Consider the following 26,563-nt stretch of genomic DNA (forward strand, 5'->3'; position numbering starts at 1 on the left):
GAGAGGAGGTGGTGAGAGGGAGAGGGAAGAGAGAAGAGGGGGGGGAGGAAGTTATGCGGGGTGGGCAGTTATGGGGGGGGGGGGGGCAGCTGGGCTGTGGCCGCACTCGGATGTCTCAGCATCTCTCAGGTTGGCCGTCGGATAGTGAGTTATGCAGGTAGGGAGGGACAGTTAAGTGGGAGGGGGAGGAAGTTATGGGGGGGGGGGGGGGTGCGGCTGCACTCGGGTGCTGGTCGGCATCTCTCGGGTTGGCCGTCAGATTGCGAGTTATAGCCTATGGGGGGGGGGGTTGGGGGGCGGAAGTAACTCAGCCCTCGGGTGGTGAGGGCTGTTGGTGGAGCGGGATGTGAACGCCCCTCTCTCTTTCTCTGCCTCTGGGAGGGGTAGAGGGTAGAGGCAGCAGCTACCGAAGTCGTAGAGCACAAGCCTCCCCATCAGGAATCTGGCCCGAGGTAGGCTGCGGGCGTCGTTGACCAGAGCGAGGCCCACAGCGTTCTGAGGACTGTGAAAAACAGCGGTGGGCCAGCAGTGCACTCACCAGCGTAACAGACGATTGGACGGGGGAGATGGAGAGTATTCAAAAGCAAGCCAGTGACCTCCCGTGACCTCAGGAAACCTCAGGACCTGCAGAACTTGCTCGTTCTTTCAGCAATAACGACCGCCTCCGTCATGTTGTTGAACTTCAAGAAGCCCAGCGGAGTGTGCTGGACGACTTGATTACGTGTTCATGGGCTTCAATCTACGTAACTGGCTGCCCATTGAAAAGACTGCGCAGCTGGTCGCGAGGATCAAAGGCATTGTGACGTCATGCAACAGTTATATTTTAAAACAATTTTAGTTATCAACTAATATCAACGGGACTGAGGTGGAGCGCGTCTCCAGCTATAAATTCCTCGGAGTGCATATCTCGGAGGACTTGTCCTGGTCCCTCAACACCTCCAAGCTGATCAAAAAGGCACAGCAGCGCCTTTACTTCCTTAGGAGGCTCAAGAAAGCCCACCTGTCCCCCCAGATCCTGACCAACTTTTACCGCTGTACCATAGAGAGTATCCTGACCACCTGCTTCACGGTATGGTACAGCAGCTGCACTGCTGCGGACAGGAAGGCACTACAACGGGTGGTGAAAACCGCGCAGCACATCATCGGTGCCCCGCTCCCTGCCATGGATGCCCTCCACCGAAAACGGTGTCTGAGACGGGCTGGGAAGATCATCAAAGACCCCTCACACCCCAACCATGGACTGTTTGCCCTCCTCCCATCAGGGAGGCGGTACAGGAGCCTCAGGTCACGTACCAGCAGGATGAGGAAAAGCTTCTATAACAACACAATCACACTGCTGAACTCGCAGTCCCGACGATAGATTTCTCTGGTCCCTCCGTCCCCCTTTGTTTAATCATTCTGTATTTCCTGATTATTCTGTATCTTCTCTCTTTCTATTTTTTTCTTGTTTTTTCTCTTTATGTACAACTACTATGGACTGACGCAAAACTGCATTTCGTTGTACTGATACTTGTATTCGTGCGCTGACATTAAAGTTGAATTGAATTGAATTGAATTAAAAACTCGGGAAATAATTAACCACATTTTCAGATGAGGAGATTTTTTAATTCACGAGGGAAATCTCTACCGGAATATGTAAAAATGTCTCCGTTACCGCGTTGGGTTTTGGGGGAGATGTGGCTGACAACCGAACAAACAAACAAACAATCGAAGAGAGTTTTATATATTATATAATATGATAATCATCAATTTTTTTTAACATATGATATGCTTCTGGATTTAATTGATCAATCTTACAAGATACAAAATACATTTATCTTAAGTGGAGTACTGAAATTGCAGCCTAACTGCTTTCTCTGAGGGGGGACCGAGCAAACTCAAGATAGATTCAAAGTGTTGGAGTAACTCAGAGGATCAGGCAGCATTCCTGGAGAAAAAGGATGGGTGACGCTTCGGATGGGAACCCTTCTTCAACTTCACCCATCTGCTTTCTTCAGAGTTGCTGCCTGACCCCCTGTTACTCCAGCACTTTGTGTGTCTATCTTCGGTATAAACCAGCATCTGCAGTTCCTTCCTACACATTTTGTCTGCTCCTAATCAAACTAATTTGTCCAAGCCTATTTTGTAATTTTGCCCTCGTCCTTTAGATGGTGCCATTAGATTACAGACTCAACCATTCACTGGTTAGAATTTTCCTTTTAGCAAATGTCTGTAACTTTATGCTTTGATGTTTTCATTGCTTCTTGCTTGGCTTAATTTTATAAAGTTCAGATAATATCTTAATCTCGGGCAGCTGGTTAAATATCCATATAACAGAGCAGTAAGCTTATTTGCAGTTTCATTAAATTTACAGAACAGGGACTGTAACTTGTAACTTCCTGCTCAATATTGTGCAAACCTATTAACAACATTTTACCATTGAACAAGGTAATGTTTAACAACAAACAATTAAGGGATACGATATCCAAAAGTGCTAACTATTTATTGTTAGCCCTATCCAACATTCACTGCAACCACCCTGACCATGTGTAGTTAAAGAAACAAATCAAGTTAAAGGAAAATGCTTTTAATGTAATGCAAATACTTATTGAGCCTACAATATTTACAGTTCTTTCACTCTGCATTGCACCACAGTTTATAGTTGATGGCATATCTTCCTGCAGATACCCAATCCATCATATTTGGTCGTTTGTCCAAAATTAAATGTATTTCTGAACTCTAAAAATAATTCTAAAATTATTTTTACTATTGGAAATTTAAGTTTAACTCCAAACTGATAAAATTAAAAATTAGCAATAACAAGGAACTGCAGATGCTGGTTTATATTAAAGAAATACTCAGATTCGATGCTGGTGCTCTTTGTACAGAGTTTGTACATTCTCCCTGTGTACAAGTGTAGGTTTTCTCTGGGTACTCCAGATTCCTCCCACACCCCAAAGACATACAGGTTTCTAGGTTAACTGGTTTCGGTAAAAATTTGTAAATTGTCACAAGTGTGTAGGATAGTGTTAGTGTACAGGGTGATTGCTGATTGCACGGACCCAGTGGGCCGAAGGGCCTGTTTCCAAGCTGTATATCTAAAGTAAAGTCTAAAGACGCAAAGTGCTGGTGTAACTCAGCAGGTCAGGCTGTATCTCTGGAGAACTTGGAGGTGACGTTTCAGGATGTCTGAGGAAGGGTCTCGAATAAAGATTTCCCTTGAGTCCCAGTAAAAATCTGTTCACATGAGAATCCACAAGACCAATGGGGGGAAGACTGGTGACCTTTTGGAAATATACCACATGGATGTTTGTTGTATTAAATGAAGCAACCTGGGGTGCTTTGTCAGTGTTGTTTACAGTTTATTATTGAAGTAAATTAAAGGGAGCTTCATAGTGAAACTCCACCTGTGGGGTAGCTGCTTGCTAAAACTGATTCCCAAAATCTGAAGTCATGCCTTTTTACCCAAATTGTTGCCTCCTTGTAAGGTTTGCCGAGGTTCAAAAATAGTTGTGGGCTGAAGGAGCTGTTTCCAGAGGGCTAATATGGACATTGTGGGCCAAATGGATTCTTGGGTTGGCAGCTCAGTCACTCAAGCCTGTTTTGCTGGCAGCTCACTCACTCACGGCAAGTGTGCTTCTGGGTTTTTTAGTCCCTCCCACCAGAAGGGGCGTGGCCATCATGGCGTGATTGACAGGAGAGAGAGTTTCAACATTCTTTAAACACTAATAACTCTTATTTTTAATCGATGGGAATAATCCTCTTGTCCTGTGCAGTAGAGGGGGACTCTGAGTAAGATGGCCAAAACTCACAGCCGTAAGTGGCAGCATTTTTTCTAAAATCAATATACAGAACAACTGGAAGTGGTCAAGATCTGACTTTTAGTAATATAGATTTAGGTTATAGCGGACCAAGGCGTCCTTTTGTGGTGGTGATTGGAGGTCAGCACAGTATGGACAGTGGAAATACGGCGGGAAGAGAGCGAGCAGTAAAACGCTCGTGAAGACCATTGCATTGGGCAGGGTCTGCAGCGGCTGCTTCAAAGCGAGGTCCCGGGGCTTTTGTTGCTCCGACCTCTACTTCCGCCAGGTTACCCAATGAGCTGCCGCCACATGGCAAGCTTCTGATTGTGGTGCGGAAAGAGCGAGCAGCATGAAGGGGGCATGAGTGCTGAGCATGTCGCTAATGCGCCGCGTGTGTGGACGGGAGCTCTATGGCTCCCCAGCCTATGAATTCCCATTGATTTAACCCCCTCCATGCCACTCTTCTTCCCACCCAGCCGTCGGTTAAACTAATTAATATTTAGCCCCATACTCGATTATAGTGAACAATCGCCAATAATGGACACCAGTCCCTACATGGTCACTGAGAATTGTGGACGCAGCCCAGACGATCCTACAAACCAACCTCCCTTCCATTGACTTCATCTGTACTTCACGCTGCATTGGCAAGGCCATCAGCATAACCAAGGAGAGTCTCACCCTCTTCCCTCTTCTCTCTCCCAACATTCAAGAGGTACAGAAGTATGAATATGCCCACCTCCAGTTTCTTCCCAGCTGTTATCAGGCAACTGAGCTATCCTAGACAACTAGACAGTGATCCTGAACTATCTCTCATTGGAGACTCACAGACAATCTTTGCTGGACTTTATCTTAAACTAAACTATATTCCCTTTATTATAGTCTGAAGAAGGGTTTCGGCCCGAAGCGTTGCCTATTTCCTTCGCTCCATAGATGCTGCTGCACCCGCTGAGTTTCCCCAGCTTTTTTGTGTACCTTCCCTTTATTATAGCTCGTTTGTAATCATGTATAGTCTTTTCATTGACTGGTTAGCACGCAAGAAAAGTTTTTTACTGTACCTCGATACACATGATGATAAGCTAAACTAAATTGATGAAGAGTCTCGACCCGAAACGTCGCCCATTCCTTCTCTCGAGAGATGCTGCCTGACCCACTGATAATCCAGCATTTTGTGTCTACCATAAGCTAAGCTAATCTATGCACGGTTATAGCGAGGGTTTACTGTATATACCTCAGGTGTACTGATAAGCAGAAGGGATTTTTTATGGAAAAATGTCAAAATGAATTTCTGATATTTCCATTTAAATATACAGCATTCTTCAAGTGGTCTGCACTTCATACTTTGATGTTAAATTCAGCATCACTACTTTGCAAGACACTCAGTTTGTATGTGTCAGCTTTTCCTCGTTTTTTTGAAAATATCGTTCTTTTGTAATTTCCTTCTCGTGTGACCTGAAACCTTAACTTTAAGTTCTCCATTTTTTTCTGTTAATGCAGATGTAACATTTGTTTCAAGAGTACCATTATTTGCAGGTTTCTTGCGCACTCATTTCAGTGGGGGAGGGGAAACATTTAATTCTGATGCCTGCAGTTATTGCACAGATTTCTCTTGCTGTGTGGAAATCCAAGCGCAGATCAAGTTGCTGAAATGTATTTCTGCTCCTTCATTTCCTTTAGGTACCAGCTACCCCTGACCTCGGATCTGAGTAATCACAAATAGCCTTCATTAGAATCTATAATAGCAACTTATTCGACCTCGAGATACCCAGTCAGTGTCACTTCTCCCCATAGCTGATGTGAGGCATTCGAAGAATGCGCAATAAGTCCTCAGCTACACAGTCTGCGGCAACTGTTCCTTCCTCTCTTCCTGTTTTAAAAGTGACTTCCTTTCGGGAGAAATGTACCCCAAGGTATGCGGCTGCAGACTTTCCACACAGGAAATGGTATCTATATGGTGCTGACAGCAGTGTGTTTTTGTCACTTGGTCTGCTTAGCCTATAATGAGCTTCCTGATGACATAAAAGATGATTTACTAATCTTAAATACCATTTCCATGACAACTGGTTTTTAAGAGTTTTTCAGAAGCTACTAAAGTTAACACCTAACAGTTGTTCAGCACATCATTGAGTGGCTTTTTTGTGTGTGTGTTATTAGATTCACAAAGCTACCACTGCTTTTTGGATGTTTATTTGGACCCTCAGTAGAGTCCCAGAGTCGTACAGCAGGGAAACAGGCCCTTCAGCCCAATTTACCCAGGCCGACCAACATGCCCCATCTACACGGGACTCACCTGCCCACGTTTGCTCCATATCCCTCTCAACCTGTCCTATCCATGTACCTGTCCAAGTGTTTCTTAAATGTTAAAAGTAGTGGTTAAAAAAAAATACCCTCTGAATAATGAATTAAAGTATGTTATTTTGGTGGGATGGTACTGCTGTGTTACATACCAAGGATTAATTAGCAGGTTTACACTCTAAATCATTGAATGATTAAATTATATGCATACGGACTTGCATTTTGAAAGAGATGTCAGCTATTACAAAAGGTAGTTTTTAATCTGCCTTTTAGAAACCTTTCATATAACTACGCAGAATATTAAAACTCAAGCCTACCTTCTTGATTTTAATTATATTTAATGACACACAGGTGAAGTCGAATCAAGTGAAAGTTTTAATTTTATCAGAGTAGGAATATAAGAAGGTTTACTGTCTCGAGCCATTGGGAAAAAGATTATTAAAAAGTAAATTTTAAATCATTAGTTTGAAGGAGGGAAATGTATTCGGTATGCAGGTAATTATAGAAAAATGCCATACTGACTTTTTCAAGAGCTGTTGCAATATTTCCATGCATTTCTCAAATGTTTCACTCATGAAGTATACTGCCCCTTACTATTTCTGTCTACTTTTGGCTTGATAAGAATTTCTGCAATTTTTGAACATGCATCCTTCCTGTGCCGTTATTTTTAGTGTCAGTTTCTGCTCGAGTGTTTCCAACTGGGGTGATTCTCACCTTTGACGTCTTTCATCTTTCACTGAAAGTAGTGTCTTAATCTTGACACTTTAGAGTGATATAACTTTGGGTTGGTTGTTCTTTCAGTTCAAAGACTAAAAAAAACTGCAACAATATCTGCTTTCTTGGGCAGTGATTTCTTCCCATGGTTCTTCTAAAGTATAAATCTAAAGCAAAACTTTTTGCACTAATTGTAAAATAACTTATTCATTCATCAACCTATTTTTTGTTAAAGGGTCAGCACAATTCTGTGCATTTAATGAATATTTAATTCATTTGCAACAAGTGAGCTTAACGAGAGAAAGGCCACTGTTTTGTTGTTACTGTGGGAACATATTTTAGACAAGAACAATCATTTCCGCTGCTTCTTAACAGGATAATTTATTGAACATTGAGATTTCTTTTGACAGGTGATGGTTTTTCCTGGCTCTTAATCCTCACCATTTCTATTTATATGTGTAGAATCAGAGAAATTTAAGATCTAGAAGGAGATTATTCAGGCCATGTGAGCTGAAAAAGGGCTATCCGGCTGAAACCCATCTCCCAACTCTGTAGAGCTTGGCACGTTAAACTTTACTGGAGATACTGCATGGAAACAGGCCCTTTGGCCCACAGAGTCGATGCCGACTAGCATCACCAATACACTAACACTATCCCTCACACCAGGGACAATTTACAATTTTATCAAAGCCAATTAACCGACAAACCTCTATGTCTAGAGTGTGGGAGGAAACCGGAGCAGCCAGAGAAAGCCCACGCTTTCATAGGGAGAACGTACAAATTCTGTACAGCTCCCGTAGTCAGGATTGAACCCAGGTTGCTGGCACTGTAAGGCAGCAACTCTGCCACTGTGCCACAAAGTATGACGTTTTTAACCACTCAGAGGTAGTAGATTTTTGGAATTCACTACCACGGAAAACTGGGGGCTCATAATAAAGATTTTTTTGAGATATCAGGGTTTGAGTTTAGTTAATTGTCACGTGAAAAGCTTTTGTTGCATGCTAGCCAGTCAGTGGAAAGGTAATACATGATTACAATCTGTTCAGGGTTGTTCTCTAGTTGTTGGTAGGATCGTTTAGTTGCCTGAGGAAGAAATTGTCTGTGAATCTGGAGGTGTATGTTTTCACAATTCTATACATTTTGCCTGATGCAAGAGGGGAGAAGAGAGAGTGGCCATGGTGCGACTTGTCCATGATTCTGCTGATGGCCTTTCCGAGGCAGCGTGAAGTGTAGATGGAGCTATTGGGTTGCAGAGTTAGTGCAAGAGTGAAAAATCAGTCAATGTTATTTAATAGTATTTCACTTGGGTAGCTTACAACCCAGCAGTATGAATTCTCTAATTTTAAGTAACTTCATCTTACCCTCCCTTCTCCCCTCCCTCCTTGTCCCCTTCCTCCACCCTAGTCGTGTTACTAGTTCCACAGTCCTCCACATTGTTTCTCCTGCGATCACACCTTCACTAGCCAACAATGGACCTACCAGGCACCGCCCTACCTGAGATCATTTGCGATTAGCCCTGATCTGGTCCTGGTCTTTTCTCACCTCTAGCTCTTCTCCCCCCCCCACACTCCCCACTTTCAACCTGAAGAAAGGTCCCGACCCAAAACGTCACCCTTTTTCTCCGGAGATGCTGCCTGACCTGTTACTGTAGCACTTTGTGTCTATCACTGGGAATATCAGCATCACTATTAAAACTGAAAGAGAATTCTAATAAAATTGCAAAGTCTAATGTGCCAAGAGCATTTTCCTGCATAAAATGTCCTTTGTGCTATCCTGGTTTATTGCCTGGCTGCTGAACTGTGTACAGTGGATGATGCTTAATTATTGTTTCAGAAGCACAAGTTACTGTGTCACTACCACACAGTGAGATTCATCTTTTATGCCTGACAGGAAACAATATTAATCAATTACTGAGAGATCACCGTGATATCATATTTACAGAAGCTACCAGTTTAATTTCCTGCATGACATCCGGCTGGTAATACTGTGGTAATAGCTTCCTGTGTTGATACATCAAGCATGCTTTGTGTCTTGTTTTTCTCCTTTTCTGACTCGCAAGCAATCCCACAAAGTCTACCAGCTATGACTGTGTTTGGCTTAGTTATGTGCCTTAGCTTTCTTAGCATTAAAGGAATACCTTCACATTATTTTTAGTTTAGAGATATTGTGTGGAAACAGGCCCTTTGGCCCGCCGAGTCCGTGCCAACCAGCGATCCTCACACACTAACACTATCCTACACACACTAGGGACAATTTACAATTTTACCGAGCTAACCAGCCTACACACCTGTATGTGTACGTAGTGTGGGAGGAAACCGGATATCCTGGAGAAAACCCACGGAGAGAACATACAAACTCCTTACAGACATAGTTGGGATCAAACCCAGGTCTCTGGTGCTGTAAGGCAGAAACTCTACGCTGTGCCATCATGCCGCCCCAATTTATTTGCCACAGAGTTGGTACATAGGAGATTTTAATAACCTTCCAAATTATTCATGAACACCTTTACCAGGACATTTCTCTGAGATATTCACATATTGTAATGTGACACTGATACAAGAATTTGAAATAAGCAGAAATATCAATCCAATTTTGAACCTGGAGTGAATTGTATACAGTATGCTCTCTCTGCAGTATGTATTCCTGGGCATTTTGATCTAAAGGCCAGCATGGGCGATGCAGTGGTTCAGTTGCTGCCCCAAAATGGGCTCTTACAACTTGCCTGCAATAAGTACAAAGAATCCTTGTACACCAGATAGTTTTTATGCAGTAAACCGATCTCTTTTTAAACCTAGTCATAGAATGAGATACAAATGTGTTGTAAATATAAATAGAATTTTATGGAGCTGATTTTTTTTTTCAGGAAGGCACTGGCACAGCGCTGCTGCCTTACAGCGCCAGAGACCCAGGTTCAATTCTGACTGTGGGTGCTGTCTGTACAGAGTTTGAACGTTCTCTCTGTGACCACGTGGGTTTTCTCCGGGTGCTCTGGTTTCCTCCCACACTCCAAAGACGTGCAGGATTGTAGGTAAAATTGCAAATTGTCTCTTGTGTGTAGGATAGTGCTTGTGTACATGGCGATCACAGGGCGGCATGAACTCGGTGCGCTGAAAGGACTGTTTCGGTGCAGTATCTCAACAGTAAAAATATAGTAAAAAGCTAGTCGAGCTGTTGCCTCACAGTGTCAGACACCTGGGTTCGACCCTGACCTCAGGTGCTGTCTGTGTGGAGTTTGCATGTTTTATTTAATTTAGTTTAGAGATATAGCATGGAAACAGCCCCTTTGGCCCACCGAGTCCCCGCCGATTAGTGATCCCCGCACAGTGACACATTCCTACACACATTAGGGACAATTTACAATTTTATAGAAGCCAATTAACCTACAACTTGCACATTTTTGGAATGTCGGAGGAGACGGGAACAACCGGAGAAAACCAACACGGTCACAGGGAGAACGTACAAACTCAGTACAGACAGCACCCGTAGATAGAATCAAACCCAGGTACCTGGCGCTGTAAGGTAGCAGCTCTACCGCTGCCCCACTGTGCTGTCCATTTTTTGTTGGCTGGGGATATTAAATTTATTTCTGCCTGGTATAAATTCTATTCTTGTCACATTATTAAACACTCAAATAGATAAACATAACATCAGGCAAATCATGAACGGAGGCTCAGTAATTCCTTCCCCAGATTGTCTCATCCCTAAAACTGGCTCTTGCAACTTGCCTGCTATAAGTACAAAGAAACCTTGTACACCAGATAGTTTTTATGCAATAAACAGATCTCTTTTTAAACCTATCCACTGGATGAGATACAGATGTGTTGCAAATGTAAGTAGAATTTTTCAGGAGCTTTTCATGGAATGAAACGGAAGGACTCAATCTGCCAAAGAGGTTTGCTAACTTTACTGCCCTTTGCTATTTACACCAGCGTGGGTTTTCTACAGATGCTCCGGTTTCCTCCCACACTCCAATTACATACAGGTTTGTAGGTTAATTCACTTCGAGAAAAAATTGTAAATTGCTCCTAGTTTGTGTAGGATAGTGTTAGTATACGGGATGATCGTTGGGCGGCGCGGACCTGTTTCCGCGCTGTGTCTCTAAACTAAACTAAAGCTACAAAGTTTTCTATGCATACTGTGAGCTTTGTTGCTCAGTTTCCTCCTTCGCCACATTTCATTCAGTTGCGAAAATTGTTTGATGTGGTTTGAATGTGGACATCATACAAGAAGACAAATGCTTTGGCGTACATTGCACTGCAGTGTAGGAATGATGTTTTCCTTGTCTTTTCCCCCCCTGTCAACTCATTGCAGTCAAGACCGGTGGAAACAAACTGGGGTTCTCTTTCAACGGACCAGGTGCACAGATCTATTGATCCTCCTTTGATTCCAGCTAGCTCGCATAGAATGTGCCCTGCTAACAGTGAACCCGCAAGCCACTCTCAGGGGAACAACATGGGTGTCTCGTCAGAACTCACCCGAACATTGGGGCACATTGTAGACCAGCTGGACATTTTAACCCAGGTGAGTCAATGTACTGTTGAAAAGGTCAACTTCGGACTGTTTGGAAAATGTCTAATATTTACATGTTGTATTTGTGGATAACTTTTGATGCTTAATTGTTCAAGTACATCAAATCAAAGGGTCATGCAGCATGGAAACAGGCCCTTCTAAACTTCGGCCCAGCTTGCCCACGCCAACCAACTTGCCCCATCTACACTAATCCCACCTGCCTGCGTTTAGCCCATATCCATCTAAACCTATCCTATCCATGTGCCTGTTCAAAAATTTTGTAAATGTTGTGATAGTACCAGCCTTAACTACCTCCTCCGGCAAATGGTTCCATATCACCCATTGTGAATGTGGAGTAATAGAAGAGAAATAAAAAAAGTTGCCCATCAGGGTTACCATTAAATCTCCCCCTTCACCTTTAAACCTGTGTCCTCTGGTTCTTGATTTCCCTACTTTGTGCATTTACCCTATCTATTCCTTCAATTATATTATACACCTTTATAAGATCACCCCTCATCTTCCTGCACTCCAAGGAATAGAATCCCAGCCTGCTCAACCTCTCCTGTATAACGCCCTTGAGTCTAAGCAACATCCTCGTAAATCTTCCCTTGCCAGCTGCTCTTTTGTGGAGGATAGAAGTGATGATTTGATATTCGGTAGTGGGGATTTTGGTGAGGAGATACATGGAATTGATGAAAGAAGACAAAGTGCAGGAGTAGCGCAGAGGGTCAGGCAGCATCTCAGGAGAACAAGGATCGGTGATGTTTCGGATCGGGACCCTTCAATAGATTGATAGGTGGATCTGAGATGTCACCTTTCCATATTCCCCTGAGGGCCTATACAGTATAGATACTCTATGATGTAACTCTGATCTAAACAAAACAATCCAGAACATTTTTGTAGTCCTATGTTGCAAATGACCATGACTACCATCCTGAATTGTTGCCAATTGGAAATTATGATTTATTGGATATGTGCAAGTACTCTTGACAGCAAGGGACATGCTAGATTAAACTTTTGTTTAATCTAGAAATTGTTTCCCTTTTCGAATGAGTGAATGAATGAATTTAATTTAGTTTATTATTGTCATGTGTACCGAGGTACACGGAAAAGCTTTTGTTGTATGCTATCCATTCAGCAGAAAGAGTATACATGATTACAATCAAGCCATCCATAGTGTACAGATACAGGACGATGGATATAAGGTTTACTGCAAAGATAAAGTCGATTAACGATCGTACAAAGGTCTCCAATGAGGTAGATGGAAGGTTACGACCACTCTAGCCGGTGAGAAGACGGTTCAGTTGTCCGATAATGGCTGGGTAGAAACAGTCCCTAAATCTGGAGGTGTGCGTTTTCAAACTTTTGGACCTCTTGCCTGATGGGAGAGGGGAGATGAGTGAGAGACTCGTCTTTGATTATACTAGTGGTGAGGCCGTGTCAGGTGAAGGTGGAATCAATGGAAGGGAGGTTAGTTTGCGTGATGGTCTGTGCTATGTCCATAATTTTCTGCAATTTCTTTGTGGTCTTGGATGGAGCTGTTCCCAAACCATGCGGTGATGCATTCTGATAAAATAAGTATGTAAATTCCCTTTGCTAAATTGACCCCTTCCACACCCTCCTCCCCTTCCATCCAATCCCTCTATCCCCTCTTCTATTTTTCCACATCCCTACCATTCCTCCTTCTACCTGACCCCTCTCCTCATCCTGTGTATTCTATAGGAGCCCTCCCCATTCCTATTTAAATACTTTTGCACGCCACACTTTTCAGTTTTTTATTTGTAAAAAAATTTGAAAACCATGTATCATTTTCCTTCCACTTCACAATTATGCAACACTTTGTGTTGGTCTATCACATAAAATCCCAATAAAATACATTTACGTTTGTGGTTGTAACGTGACAAAATGTGGAAAAGTTCAAGGGGTATGAAAACTTTTGCACCCACTGTATGTAAATGTAGGAAAAGTCCATCCAGCAGCGTATAAAAGCAGCGTTCTATCTAGGGATGTAGTGGACACACAATGGAAAACACATGCCTGCACGAGACACAAAAAATGAAAATACTGGAAGCAATCAGCAGGTCAAGCCATGTCTGTGGGGAGGGGAACATAGTTAAGGACTCTTCATTAGAGCTGGAAAAGTGAGAAAACAAATGTGTTCCACGCTGTAGAAGTAGGAAAGCTGGAGAGAACAGAAATAATATCAGCTCATCCGCAAGTTGTCAAGGTAGTTTGTATAGATTCATCCAGCACAGAATAAGGCCAGTCGGCCTGCACCTAACTCAGATCCCGACACATCCTTCTTATTCAAGTGCCTTTTAAATGTTGCAATTGTATCCACATTTACCACTTCCTTTGACAGCTCGTTCCATGTCGCACCACCCTCTGTGTGAAAGGGTTGCCTCATTAGCCTCTTTTTAATCTTTCCCCTCTCACCTTAAACCTAATTCTAGATTTCCCTACCCTAAGAAATAAATGACTGCTAGTAATTACTGCTACTTCAAGAGTGTTTATTGTCATATGCCACAAAACAGAACAATGACATTCTTACTTGCAACAGCACAACATATATGTAAACATAGTAATCTGTAAACACCTCGAAGTTGTGGTGTTTGATAGTCTGATGGCTGTAGGGAGGAAGCTGCTCCTGAACTTGGACATTGCAGTTTTCACGCTTCAATATCTGCTTCCTGATGGTGGGAGTGAAATCAGAGTGGTGTGGCCAGTGGTGTGGGTCTCTGAAGATGCTGGCTGCCTTTTTGAGGCAACGACTCTTGGAGATCCTTTCAATGGTGGGGAGGTCAGTATCCGTGATGGACTGGGCAGTGTTCACCACCTTTTGCAATCTTCTTCGTTCCTGGGCATTCGAGTTGCCAAACTAAGTCATGATGCAACCAGTCAATATACTCTCTACTGCCCCTACTGCCACTCATGGTTATGTATACTTCTGTAAGGTAACTCCTCAGCCTCTTATGTCCATGGAACTTTCATCAGGGAAAGGTGGCTGTAAGCTCGGGGTTGTTCGTGCAGACTGATTGCTGAACAAAGCAGTCACCTCATCTGTGCTGTTCTCCAATGCAAAGGACACCACATAGTGAGTAATGACTAGAATTGTAAATGAAATACCATTTCACCTGCAAGGACTATTGGAGTCTCTTGTCTCTATAATCCAACGGTATTTTTAACGGCATAAACTTTCATTTGATTAACCTGGTTTGAATTTAAACTCCCTGGTCCCTGAAGATGCATTTCAATAAAGGGACTAAAATAGGTTTAGTTTTAGAAATCCAATTATTAATTAGTTGAGTTTATTAAGACACTGAGGTACAGTGAAAAGCTTTTGTTTCGTGCTAGCCAGTCAGCAGAAAGACTATACATGATTACAATCAAGTCATCCACAGTGTACAGAAACATGAGAAAGGGAATAATGTTCAGTGCAAGATCAAGTCCAGTAATGTCCAATTAAAAATCGCCCAGATGTCTATAATGAGGTAGATAGCAGCTCAGGACTGCTCTCTGGTTGTTGGTAGAATAGAAACATAGAAAATAGGTGCAGGAGGAGGCCAATCGGCCCTTCATTGTGATCATGGCTGATCATCCCCAATCAATAACCCGTGGCCTGCCTTCTCCCCATATCCCTTGATTCCACTGGGCCCTAGAGCTCTATCTAACTCTCTCTTTTTAATCCATCCAGTGACTTGCCCTCTGTGGCAGGGAATTCCACAAATTCACAACTCTCTGGGTGAAAATGTTTTTTCTCACCTCAGTCTTAAATGGTTTCCCCTTTATTCTAAGACTGTGGCCCCTGGTTCTGGACTCGCCCAACATTGGGAAAATGTTTCCTACATCTAGCTTGTCCAGTCCTTTTATAATTTTATATGTTTCTATAAGATCCCCCCTCGATGGCTAGATGGTTCAGTTGCCTGATAACAACTGGGAAGATACTGTCCCTGAATCGGGAGGTGTACGTTTTCACACTCCAATACCTCTTGAGAAAGTTTGATTGTTACGCAAAAACAAAAAAACTGCAGATCCTGAAATGCTTAGCAACACTCAAAGTGCTGGAGGAACTCAGAGGGTCAGGCAACATCTGTGGAAGGAATGGGCAGGTGAAAGTTTGGGTCAGAACACAAACCTGCGAGTCCTGCTGAAAGCTTCATGGTTTTTCTTTTGGATTTTCAGCAGCAGCAGGTATTTGCAACAGATTTTTTCGTTTGTAATTTTGCAAAAGAGAAAGGAGGATTGATGAATGAATCCAGCAGCAACCAAGGGTTTCGGCCCGAAACGTTGCCTATTTCCTTCGCTCCATAGATGCTGCCGCACCAGCTGAGTTTCTCCAGCACTTTTGTCTACCTTCGATTTTCCAGCATCTGCAGTTCCTTCTTAAATATTCACAGAGGCTGGCTAGGGAATGAAGTAGGTGATTTTTTTTCCCCATGGTTAAAGAGTTGATAATTGGTGAGGAAGTTTCCTGTGGGAGTTTCTTATTGCATCTAAAAACCTGATAATTGGCAAAGCTGTTCCTTCAGTGATTAGCTGCAGATCTGTAAACCAAAATGTTGTCTAGCGCATTGCATTGCTAATTAAATTGTGTTGCAACAGTGTGTCTTTTATTGAAATTATTGGAGTTTAACAAAGTAGGCAAATATGGCTTGGCCTACCATTAAGTTTTCATGCGATCTTACCGATGTGTTTTACAAACTACCTACGGAAATCTGGATAACCTGCTAGTTGGTTTCAAGATCAGTGGAAAATTGGCATTGGGTCAAAGTTTCAATCAAAATTGCAGAAGGAAAAGGAAAATATTCTCCTCTCTATCTCTAAACTTCTTGGGCATTCCCTCAGGATTCGCAATGAGTAAAACTGACCACATTCTAATCTTGTACACATCAGAAAATATCATCGTGAAAATTCCAGTGTGTGGTTTCCTGCTTCTGTTGTACCTTTGCACAAGTTAGATTGATTTTTTTCCTCCTACCAAAATGTGATTAGTAAAGCATAAGGATCATTAGATAGACACAAAGTGCTGGAGTAACTCAGTGGGTCAGGCAGCATCGCTGTAGAAAAGGAATAGGTGACATTTCAGGTCGGAACCCTTCTTCAGACTGCAAGACAGTCCAGTGTGGGGGGGGGAGGGTGGGGGACTAGAGATGCGAAAAGACCAGAATAAAACATGACCGGACCTCAGGAAGGGTGGAGTCCACAATGGCCCATTGTGGTGGGGAGGGGGAAGGTGGGAAGGTGTACATGGGGTACTAGGATGCGATCAGTGGAACTAGTAGCCCCTGTCGTTAGCTGAGGTCATCTGTTGCTAGCCCTGTGTTGTTTTGGCCTTTTCTTGCCTCCAGTTTCTCCACCACACCCTCCTCCTCACCTCCAGTCTGAAGAAGTGTTCCGACCCAAAACATCACCTATTCCTTTTCTCCATGGATGCTGCCTGACCCGCTGAGTTACTACAGCTCTTTGTGTCTTTCTTTGGTATAAACCTCTGTCTGCAGTTCCTTCCTGATATAGTTCTGCCAATGCTCTGCTTATTGTTCCTTAAATGTATTTCAGAGGAACTTATCAAAAATTCTGGTGGTCAGTGTAACTGTAGCAGCTAACTGGGAAACTAGATTAATACACTGTGGAAAGAAGTCCTCTGGCCCAACTCGTCCATACCAACCATGCTTTATAACTGACCTGGTCCCATCTACTTGCATTTGACCCATATCCTTTTAAACCTGTCCTCTCTCTGTTCCCATTTGAGCGTTATTTAAACATCGCCATTGAAAGCCTCTTCAGCTTTCTCTGGCCGCTTGTTTCATATATGCACTGCCATCTGTGTGAAGTAATTGTCCCTCCGTCTTCCTCTCTAACCTTAAACCTACGCTCTCTAGTTTTGGACTCTTCTAACCTGGGGAAAAGATTGTGACCGTTCACCTTATCTATACCTTTCATGATTGTGCATACCACTGTAAGGTCACCCTTCGGCCTCCTATACCCCAGGAGAAAATCCCAACCTATCCAGCCACACCTTATAACTCAAGCCCTCGAGTCCTGATAATCCAGATTCAGGGACAGTTTCTTCCCGGCTGTCATCAGGCAACTTAACCATCCTATCAACAATTAGAGAGCAGTCTTGAGCTACCATCTACCTCATCAGAGATGCTCAGAGTATCTTTAGTTGGACTTTACTGGACTTTATCTTACACAATACGTTATTCCCTTTATCCTGTATCTGTACACTGTGGGCCGCTCAATTGTAATCATAGTCTTTCCGCTGACTGGATAACACACAACAAAAAGCTTATCACTGTACCTCAGTGATTATAAACTAAACTAAAACTGATCACCCTGGTAAATCATTGCTGTGCCCTTTCCATCTTAATGACATAATTCCTATAGTTAGGTGATCAGAATTGTGCACACCACACCAAGTTTGGTCTCACCAATGTCTTGCATATCTACTAACTAAAATAAAACAAAGAAATAGCATTATAAAACAAGGCACTATGGTTTTTTCCCCCCATTCAGTTGAAATCTAGATTGTTATATTTAGTTTTTAGCATTTAAGTTTTGGAAAGATGTCAAACAATACTTTTAAGTGTTTGTAGAATTGGTCTTCTAAGGTGGACCAGGTTTGAATGAGTTAAATTATTTAGAGAGACCTGGAGTGTTCTCTTTGAAAAAGAGCAGGCGAAAACTAGATGGAGGTGTTTAAAAATCACAAATAGTTCAGATGGAGTAAAAAGGGAGAAACTATTCCAAGCGACAGGAAGCTAGATCATCAGAGGGGCTAACATGAAGGTAATTCATAAAAGAGTCAAAGCCAGCATAAGGAAACATTTGTTTTTACACAGCAAGATGAAGACTCTGCCTGAAAGAGTGATGAAAGCAGCTTCAGTAATAACTTGCATAAGAGAATTAAATCAACATTTGAAGGGAGACAATTTAATTCTTTCTCTTCTGTTGAGAAAGAAGAGAGGAGTGGGAAGCATTAACTTGCATCAAAGAGGCAGGACGTGTGGGTGTGGCAGCCTAGGATTGAATGAAATATCCTTTGCCGCTGACTCATTGAAACTTTTATCTGCTTTAAAGACAAAGTAGGTGGCTGCACTTGGACTATCTAGTTTTCAACATCTGTCAAAGATTTTAGGACTATTATGTTGCAGGGTTTATTTCTCAGAGTATAGGTTCACAGCCGATGCTGAAAACACTGCTGGTCAGAACACAAGGCTTTCACTTTCCTTTAGAATTATTGAGTCAAGCCATGAAGAGGCAGCTGCAATATTTTGTCCACATTACTCAGGGGGGGTCAAGAAAACCAATGGAGTGACAGTGAGATAACCAGCATGCCTTGTTCAAGGATTCCTGAACTTGTCAGCACTGGTAATTAGAATGTAGCTCCAATCATATGGCCAATTTTACCCTGCGATCTCAAGATTCCTGGCTTTCATTAAATGCTTAATTAGACCACCAAGGTATGACTGAGAAACCTTTGTGGCAAAACGTATTGCCGAATATTAAGCCTATTCAGTTTAGAAGGAAGGGGGACCTCATTGAAACATACCGAATAGTGAAAGGCTTGAATAGAGTGGAGAAGATTTTTCCACTAGTGGGAGAGTCTATGACTCGAGGTCATAGTCTCAGAATTAAAGGACGTTCCTTTAGGAAGGAGATGACGAGGAATTTCTTTAGTCTGGGGGTCTATAATCTGTGGAATTCTTTGCCACAAAAGGCTGTGGAGGCCCTCTATGGATAGTTTTAAGACAGAGATAGATAGATTCTTGATTAGTATGTGTGTTGGGTTATGGGGAGAAGGCAGAAGAAAGGGATTAGGAGGAAGAGATAGGTCAGCTATGATTGAATGGCGGAGTAGACTTGATGGGCCGAATGGCCTAATTCTGCTTCTACCACCTACGACCTTATTAAGGCATGTGTTGACATAGGGAATATTCCATGGTATTTGGAAAGGAGAAGTTAAGAAAACTTCCACTGAGCCATTGGGCGGAATGGTGGCGCAACTGTATTGTTGCTCCCTTACGGAGGCTGAGACCAGGTTTGACCTTGACTATGAGTGCTGTCTGTACCTTCCGTTTGTTCTCCCCGTGACCATATGGGTTTTCTACAGATGCTCCAGTTTCCTCTTGCACTCCAAAGACGTACAGGTTTTTACATTAATTGGCTTTGGTTAAATTGTCCCTAGCGTATAGGAGAGTGCTAGTGTGATCATTGGTTGGCGCAGTCTTGGGGGGGCCCAAGGACCTGTTTGCACGCCGTATCTCTAAGATGTAACCACCCAATAGAAGGAACCAGTGTTGCTCAGCCGGGTCGGCGTGGGGAAATTGGGTCACAGGCAGGGCCGGATTAAGATCCATAGAGGCCCTAAGCACTTAAAAGATTTTGATGCCCCCATATATGTGTAATTCAAAATATAAACAATAATAAACTATAAAATAATTTTTTATTTTTCAAACATGAAACAAAACTAACAGTAAGATGGAAAATAATGTTTCTTTTTGTATACTTCTACTTTATTTATATTTGAAAAGTATTATACTTCCGATCATATAAACCACTTTGAATATTATTTTAGCAAGTTTAAAGTGATTTCTATTGCGCGGTAAACCATTTTCCATTTCTGTGGTGCCCCTCTTCCCTTGATGCCCTCAGCACGTGCTTATTTTGCTTAATGGTTAATCCAGCCCTGGCCACAGGGCATGATTCCGTGCTGTATGACACATAGGAGTGATAAATGAATGGGATACGGCAAGCTGGAACACAGCTGAATTTCCAAAAACTGGTTGGAGAAGATGATTGTGAAGGTAGTGGTGAAGCCACATCTCGGTGTATCCGGCTGCCCATTGATCTACCCATGAAGTTGTACTGCATGCTAGCTTTCATTTTGCTTCGTAACTCTTACACATCTCCTCTCTCCGATCTTGTAGTCTCTACAATCTAGTGCATTTTTAACAGCAGTAACTTTCATTTGATTAATCTGTCTTGAATTTAAACTCCCTGGTCCCCGTAGATGCATTACAATAATGGGACTAAAATAAATTAAGGTGAAAATCTAATTAAGAAGGTTCCATTGTTACACAGCGACACAAAGGCTGAAATCCTGAGGAGCAAGTGCTGGAGCACCTCAGCAGATCAGACATCATCAGTGCTGTCCATCTCCCTTCACAGATGCTGCCTGACCCACTGAGTTCCTCCAGCACTTTGTGTTTTGCTCAAGGTCCATTGTTATACTGATTTTGTTTTCATCTTTATGTAAACACTTGAGGAACTCGGTGGCGCAGCAATAGAGTTGCTGTATTAGGGCGCCAGAGAACCGGGTTTGATCCTGACTATGGGTGCTGATTGTGCAGAGTTTGCTTGTTCTCCCTGTGACCGTGTGGGTTTTCTCCCGGTGCTCCAGTTTCCTCCCACACTCCAAAGACGTATAGTTTTTTATGTTAATTGGCTTTGGTAAAATTGTAAATTGTCCCTAGTGCATAGGATGGTGTTAGTGTACGGGGTGATCGCTGGTCAGCGTGGATTCGGTGTGCCGAAGGGCCTGTTTCCGCACTCTGAATAAATTCCTTCTAAAATTGGATGATATGAATCCTCTGCCTTTCTCACACCCAAAGTAGGCACCACCACCTTATCCTCTTCTACACTAAACTGTGCAAATAACTAATTATTACATTTTGTTTCCAGACTGTATCGATCTTAGAACAGCGTCTAACATTGACTGAAGACAAACTCCAGGAGTGTCTAGACAACAAAAAGACTGCGCTGCAAGAAAGGCCACCATAGTTAAAGTTAAAAGTTGCAAGCGATCTACATTTTGAGCCGCCTGACTTTCTATTTTAAGTAAGACTTCAACATCAAGTTTTTCCATACTTACGTGGATTCCACGTGGGAGACTATTGGATCCTGGCACTGAGAGAGTGAAACAGCTTCTACCAAACCTTTATACCAATTAATTAACCTGTTTGATATCCGTGTCCATAATGCTTTGTAATTTTGATTTAAACTGAATATATGGAGTGAATTGAAGACTTGAGTGCTTCTCAATCATGACTTTTCCTTCTCAGTATTGATCACCTCCTCCATATGGAGAATACAAAACTATTTGTTGTCTCATATAATGCACGCAAGACTCCATATTCTGATGCACATAATCAAGGAGAAATCTAAAGTGCACCTGAGTGTAAATAATTTTCCATATGTTTCTACACAACTACTTGAAAAATTCATTTTGAAATTTTATGTATTGATTTGTAAGTCAAATTAATGAAAGATTTTGTATTAAGTGTCATAAGCTAGTGGTGTTTCCGTAAAACACTTCCTTTTTATGCGACTTTTATAATAAAAATGTGCTATCGTGAAATACATTTCCAGAGAAGCAGAGGTTTTTGTTTGGGAAATTTTCACTGGTGTTTGAATTGCTGTTAATTGACATAAGATCATTGGTTGCATTGCACCTTTTTTTCATTCTCGAGGCTAAAATTGTGAGTTCCTGTCATACTCCGACCATCAGTACACAGAAGTCCAGTCTTAACGTCCCAGTGCAGCACGGTAAGATATGTGCAGAAAGGAACTGCAGATGCTGGTATATACGAAAATAGACACAAAGTGCTGGAGTAACTCAGCGAGTCAGGCAGCATCTCGAGAAAAAGGATGGGTGATGTTTCAGGTCGGGCCCCTTCTTCAGATATCTTTCAGTTGCGACGTTAAACTGGAGATTCATCTGCTGCCTCAGTTGTTATAAAGGATTTCATGGTGATGCTCAAAAAAAGATTAGGGAAGTGATTACCAATGTTCTTGGCCACTGTTATCCCTCAGCGAAAACAAAGGACGATTAATTACTTATTGTGGAGCAATGGAGAAAGAAAGAACACATTGTTTTTTGTTTCAGAGAAACAGCGTGGAAACAAGCCTTTCGGCCCACCGAATCTACGCCAACCATCATTCACCTGTACACTAGTTCTATATTATCACACTTTTGCATCCTACACACTATGGGTAATTTTACAGAAGCCTATAAACCTGAACGTCTTTGGAGTGTGGGAGGGAACCGGAGCACCTGGAGAAAACCCACGCGGTCACAAGGAGAACGTAATAACTCTGTACAGACAGCACCCATAGTCAGAATTGAACCCGGGTCACTGTTGCTGTAAGGCAGCAACTACTGCTGCTCCACTGTGCCACCCCATTTAGACACACCGATATATGGATCATGTACAGGCAGGTAAGAGTTAGCCTTGGCATCATGCTCGGTACTTACGTTGTGGGCCAAAGGGCCTGCTCCTGTGCTGTACTTTGTTCTATTTCACACAAACGACTTGTCTTAACACACCGGGTTTTACTGAACATAGCTGCCAAGATAGGGGCAGAAGCTGAAAACCTGAAACAAAGTTCAGAAAATCGTCAAAACGATTAGCTGCTCTCAGAGGGAGGAGCTGAGTGAACGGTTTGGGTGTGGATTCTCAAGTCGCCACTGTCCTGACGTGCTCTGATCGTTAACTGCAAAAACCACAATCTGTTTGCTTTAACAGTAATTCGCCATGTCATGTTACAATGGAAAAATGGACACACAAATGCAAATGATGCTTGCAACAAGTCAACACTGTGATATGATAACGGCAGTAAATGGAATCTAGGGAAATCATTTTGCTGTTCCTCATTTTTCATCAAGCTTTGCAATCCATGACTAAAACGTCCCAGTATATTGACCCAGTAAATGTGCTGTTGTTGTAATGTCGAATCTATTTGTGATGTCAAGACCCAGAAAACTTAAATTCCTGTAATGTGCACACTTGTTTGATGCCTGCCTGTAATGCGGGCTCTAACCCATCATCTTTCTAAACCCATGATAGACACAAAATGCTGGAGTAACTCAGCGGGTCAGGCAGCATCTCTGGAGAAAAGGAATAGGTGACGTTTTGTTTCTAAACCTATTTCTGCGTGTTAGAACACGAAGAGCAGGAATTTCCTTTCTCCACTCACCAGCTTATGCATTTCCACCCACTGAAAGAGGTGGTCAGGAAATTGCAGAATTGATGGGGATTGGGAAAATGGGATGTGTATCGTTGAATTATTATTATGTGGCCTCTGTTGGAACAGCAAAACAGATAATCCCGCAAGGCTCTGGAACCAATGGTGCTGGAAAATCAGTGGTGGACCCGTAACGTTAATGGGGCCTTTTCTAAATTTATTTACAGTGGCAAGTTGCTGTTAAGATGCACACTTCCACTACATCTTGAACTCAGTCTGATAGTCCAGTTACTTCATGTGACAATCTGAACTCATGACCAGGCTAGGGAGGCCATGAATAAAACTCGCTGCTATTCATTAACGCGGAGGTTTAGCTTGCACATTATTGGTTCGAAGTTTATGGTCTTAAAGGTTGCATAAAATCTGATCCTAATTAGTGCTCCAAAGTAATACATTGATTTTTGTGTAGCTCCATTGGACCTAGAGTATACTTTTCAATGATAAATGTATCCAAAACATCTTTTAAAGTTGATAGACGCAAAGTGCTGGAGTAATTCAGCGGGTCAGGTAGAAACTCTGGAGAAAAAGGGTTGGTGATGTTTCGGGTCAGGACTCTTCAGACTGAATTCAACGCTCATACCACTAGTTTCTAAGCTACCCAAGCGAAATATGAGGTGCTATTCCTCCAATTTGCATGGGGCCTCACTCTGACGAATGAGGAGGCCCAGGAAAGAAAGGTCAATTTGGGAAGGGGAAGGGGAGTTAACATGTTTAGCAACTGGGAGATCCACTAGGCCTTGGTGGAACAACCACAAGTGTGCGGCGAAACGCTTAATCTCGTTGATGTACAGGAGCCCACCTCGGGAACACCGGATGCGATAGAAGAAGTTAGAGGAGATGCACGTGATCCTCTGTCACACATGAAAAGGCTGTCGGGGTCCCAGGATGGAGATGTGGGAGGAGGTATAAGGACAGGTGTTGTATCTCCTGCGGTTGCAGAGGGATTAGTTTAATTGTCATCCAGATTCTATCATTCTCCTGCAACTCGCCTTGAACCCACTGCAATTCTTTAGGTGAAGTTAGCACATTGTCGGCTGTGGAGTGTCAGCATATTGATGCAGCAACACCAATATGATCCAAGGTCAGGATTCAATGATACTTTATTGTCATGTGCCCAGGTACAGTTTTGCATAAAATCCGGTAACATATTCGTAGGTTCTTGGACCAAATTAGGCCATTCACCCCATCAAGTCTTCCCTGCCATTTAACCATGGCTAATCTATCTTCCCCTCTCAACTTCATTCTCCTGCCTTCTCCACATAATGCCTGATACCTTTACTTAAGCATGAATCTGTCAATCTGTGTCATAAAAATACCCAATGACTTGGCCCCAACAGCCGTCTGTGGCAATGAATTCCACAGAATCTCCACCCTCTGAGTAAAGAAATTACTCCTCATCACCTTTCTGAAGGTACATATTTTTATTCTGAGGCTGTGCCCTCTGGTCCTAGACTCTACAGCTAGTGGAAACATCCTCTCCACATCCACTGTATCCAAGCCTTTCACTATCGTACAGTATACAAAAAGTCGCCAGATATCTGGTGCCGACAGTTACAAAAGATTCATTGATGCGGCTAACCAGGCCTGGTGCTGCATGTGTCCATATGCGGCCGGCCCTTCCACCATGTCCCCCCCTTTGTTCTCGGCGGCCCCCTCAACAGGCCCCACCTTCATTCTCAGTGTCCCCTCCGCCTGACCCCCCGTCCTCAGCGGACCCCCGTTGGGTCCCCCCTTTGTCCTCTGCGCGCTTTGTACAAATCTACTGCGCTCGGTAAAACGACACACACAAGGCAGGGTGCAGCAGTGATGGAATGTTTAAGGTGTGCACAGGATGACAGGCAAGAGCACTGCATGGAACTGGGGCGTGTAATTGATATGAGGGCAGTCTCACCATTGAGTTTAAGTAGTAAGAGAGAAAGAATTTAAATTCATCCAGTGTCTTGTAATTTCATTGTCCTATCAGGGACACATGACAATAAAACCCTCTTGAACTCTTAATTCTTTCCCAATAAGTTCATAGGTGAGGATTTACCTTTCGATGTATGGTCATTTTTTTATGGCATGGCTAAATATAACAATTATCTGCGCACGGACTGGTTCAGCAATCAATAACAAAGTAAATCGTATCCTGACTAAGGGTGCTGCCTGTCTGAATTTTGTCCGTTCTCCCTGTGACCTGCACGGGTTTTTTCCAGGTACTCTGGTTTCCTCCCTCTGTACTACAATGACATACACGTTTGAGGGCTAATTGGCTTGGTAACATTGTAAACTGTCCCTAGTGTGTAGGATAGTGTTAGTGTATGGGGACCGCTGATCGGCACACACTCGGCGGGCCGAGGGGCCTGTTTCCCTTCCGCCCACATTGCCCATGCCTTCCATTTAGCCCATTTCCACCAACTACATTTGCCTACATATTGGCGCAGCAGTAGAGTTGCTGCCTTGCACCGCCAGAGATCTGGGTTCGATCCTGACGTCGGGTGCTGTTTGTACGGAGTTTGTACATTCTTCGTGACCGCGTGGGTTTTCCCCGGTTGTCTACTCCGTTTCCCTCCCACATACCAAAGATGTGTTTGTTTGTAGATTCTTGGCTTCTGTAATCTTCCCTAGTGTGTAGAGGGTGGATGAGAAAGTGGGATAACATAGGATCTAGTGTGCGGGCGATTGGTAGTCGGGGGGTGGGCTGATGGGCCTGTTTCCACACTGCATCTCTGAAGTCAACTAGACTGTACCTTGTCTATTCATGTGCCTATACAAACGTCTCTTAAACACGATGATTGTATCTGATTCCACCACCTCCTCTGGCAGCTTGTTCCGGTTCTCAGTGAAAATTTCCCAGGTGAAAAATTCCCAAGTACAATGGACCTGAGGTTGGTGAATACCGCAAAGAATATAACCTTGCCTTCATTTGTACAGGAGAGGCACAACATCAAAGAGTACCTGGGACACTTCAAAGGGAATGTCCGTTGTGAATGAAAGAACCTTCTTTCTCTATCTCCTTCATCTTGTCAGGAATTCAAAATATTCTGCAGGTTATTTCACCAACAATGGTTACCCAGTTCTTTGATCAGCAGAACCTGTTTACTGTTTCCTGATTGCAGTTGAACAATTTAATTCAAGCATTTCCCTCAGTCTCTCTTGCCTAGACTCTTCTATGGTGCATTTGCAAACTCGGTGCTTGAATTTAATGCCGGTTGGGCTGAGAAATGGGGATGAAACATTTTGAGTCATAAAGTCATTGA

At 42.9% G+C, this 26,563-nt stretch overlaps 1 protein-coding gene across 8 annotated transcripts in view; it reads left to right on the forward strand.

Moving 5' to 3' along the window:
* poc1b (POC1 centriolar protein B) overlaps positions 1-21,675 on the forward strand; it is a 46,872-nt gene extending 25,197 nt beyond the window's left edge. For 2 of the 8 annotated variants that reach the window (XM_055650619.1, XM_055650621.1), the window contains 2 exons: positions 11,100-11,309; positions 20,982-21,675. In XM_055650619.1, the coding sequence (XP_055506594.1) occupies positions 11,100-11,309; positions 20,982-21,080 (309 nt within the window). In that variant the 3' untranslated portion in view covers positions 21,081-21,675. Of the gene's footprint in view, positions 1-389; positions 489-9,651; positions 9,817-11,099; positions 11,310-20,981 lie in introns of those variants that run through there. The other 6 variants (XM_055650623.1, XM_055650620.1, XM_055650622.1 and 3 more) reach the window with 6 other exon arrangements.
* The last annotated feature ends 4,888 nt before the right edge of the window (positions 21,676-26,563 follow it).

This window comes from Leucoraja erinacea, chromosome 19, assembly GCF_028641065.1.
Source record: "Leucoraja erinacea ecotype New England chromosome 19, Leri_hhj_1, whole genome shotgun sequence".
NCBI classification, from domain to species: Eukaryota; Metazoa; Chordata; class Chondrichthyes; order Rajiformes; family Rajidae; genus Leucoraja; species Leucoraja erinaceus.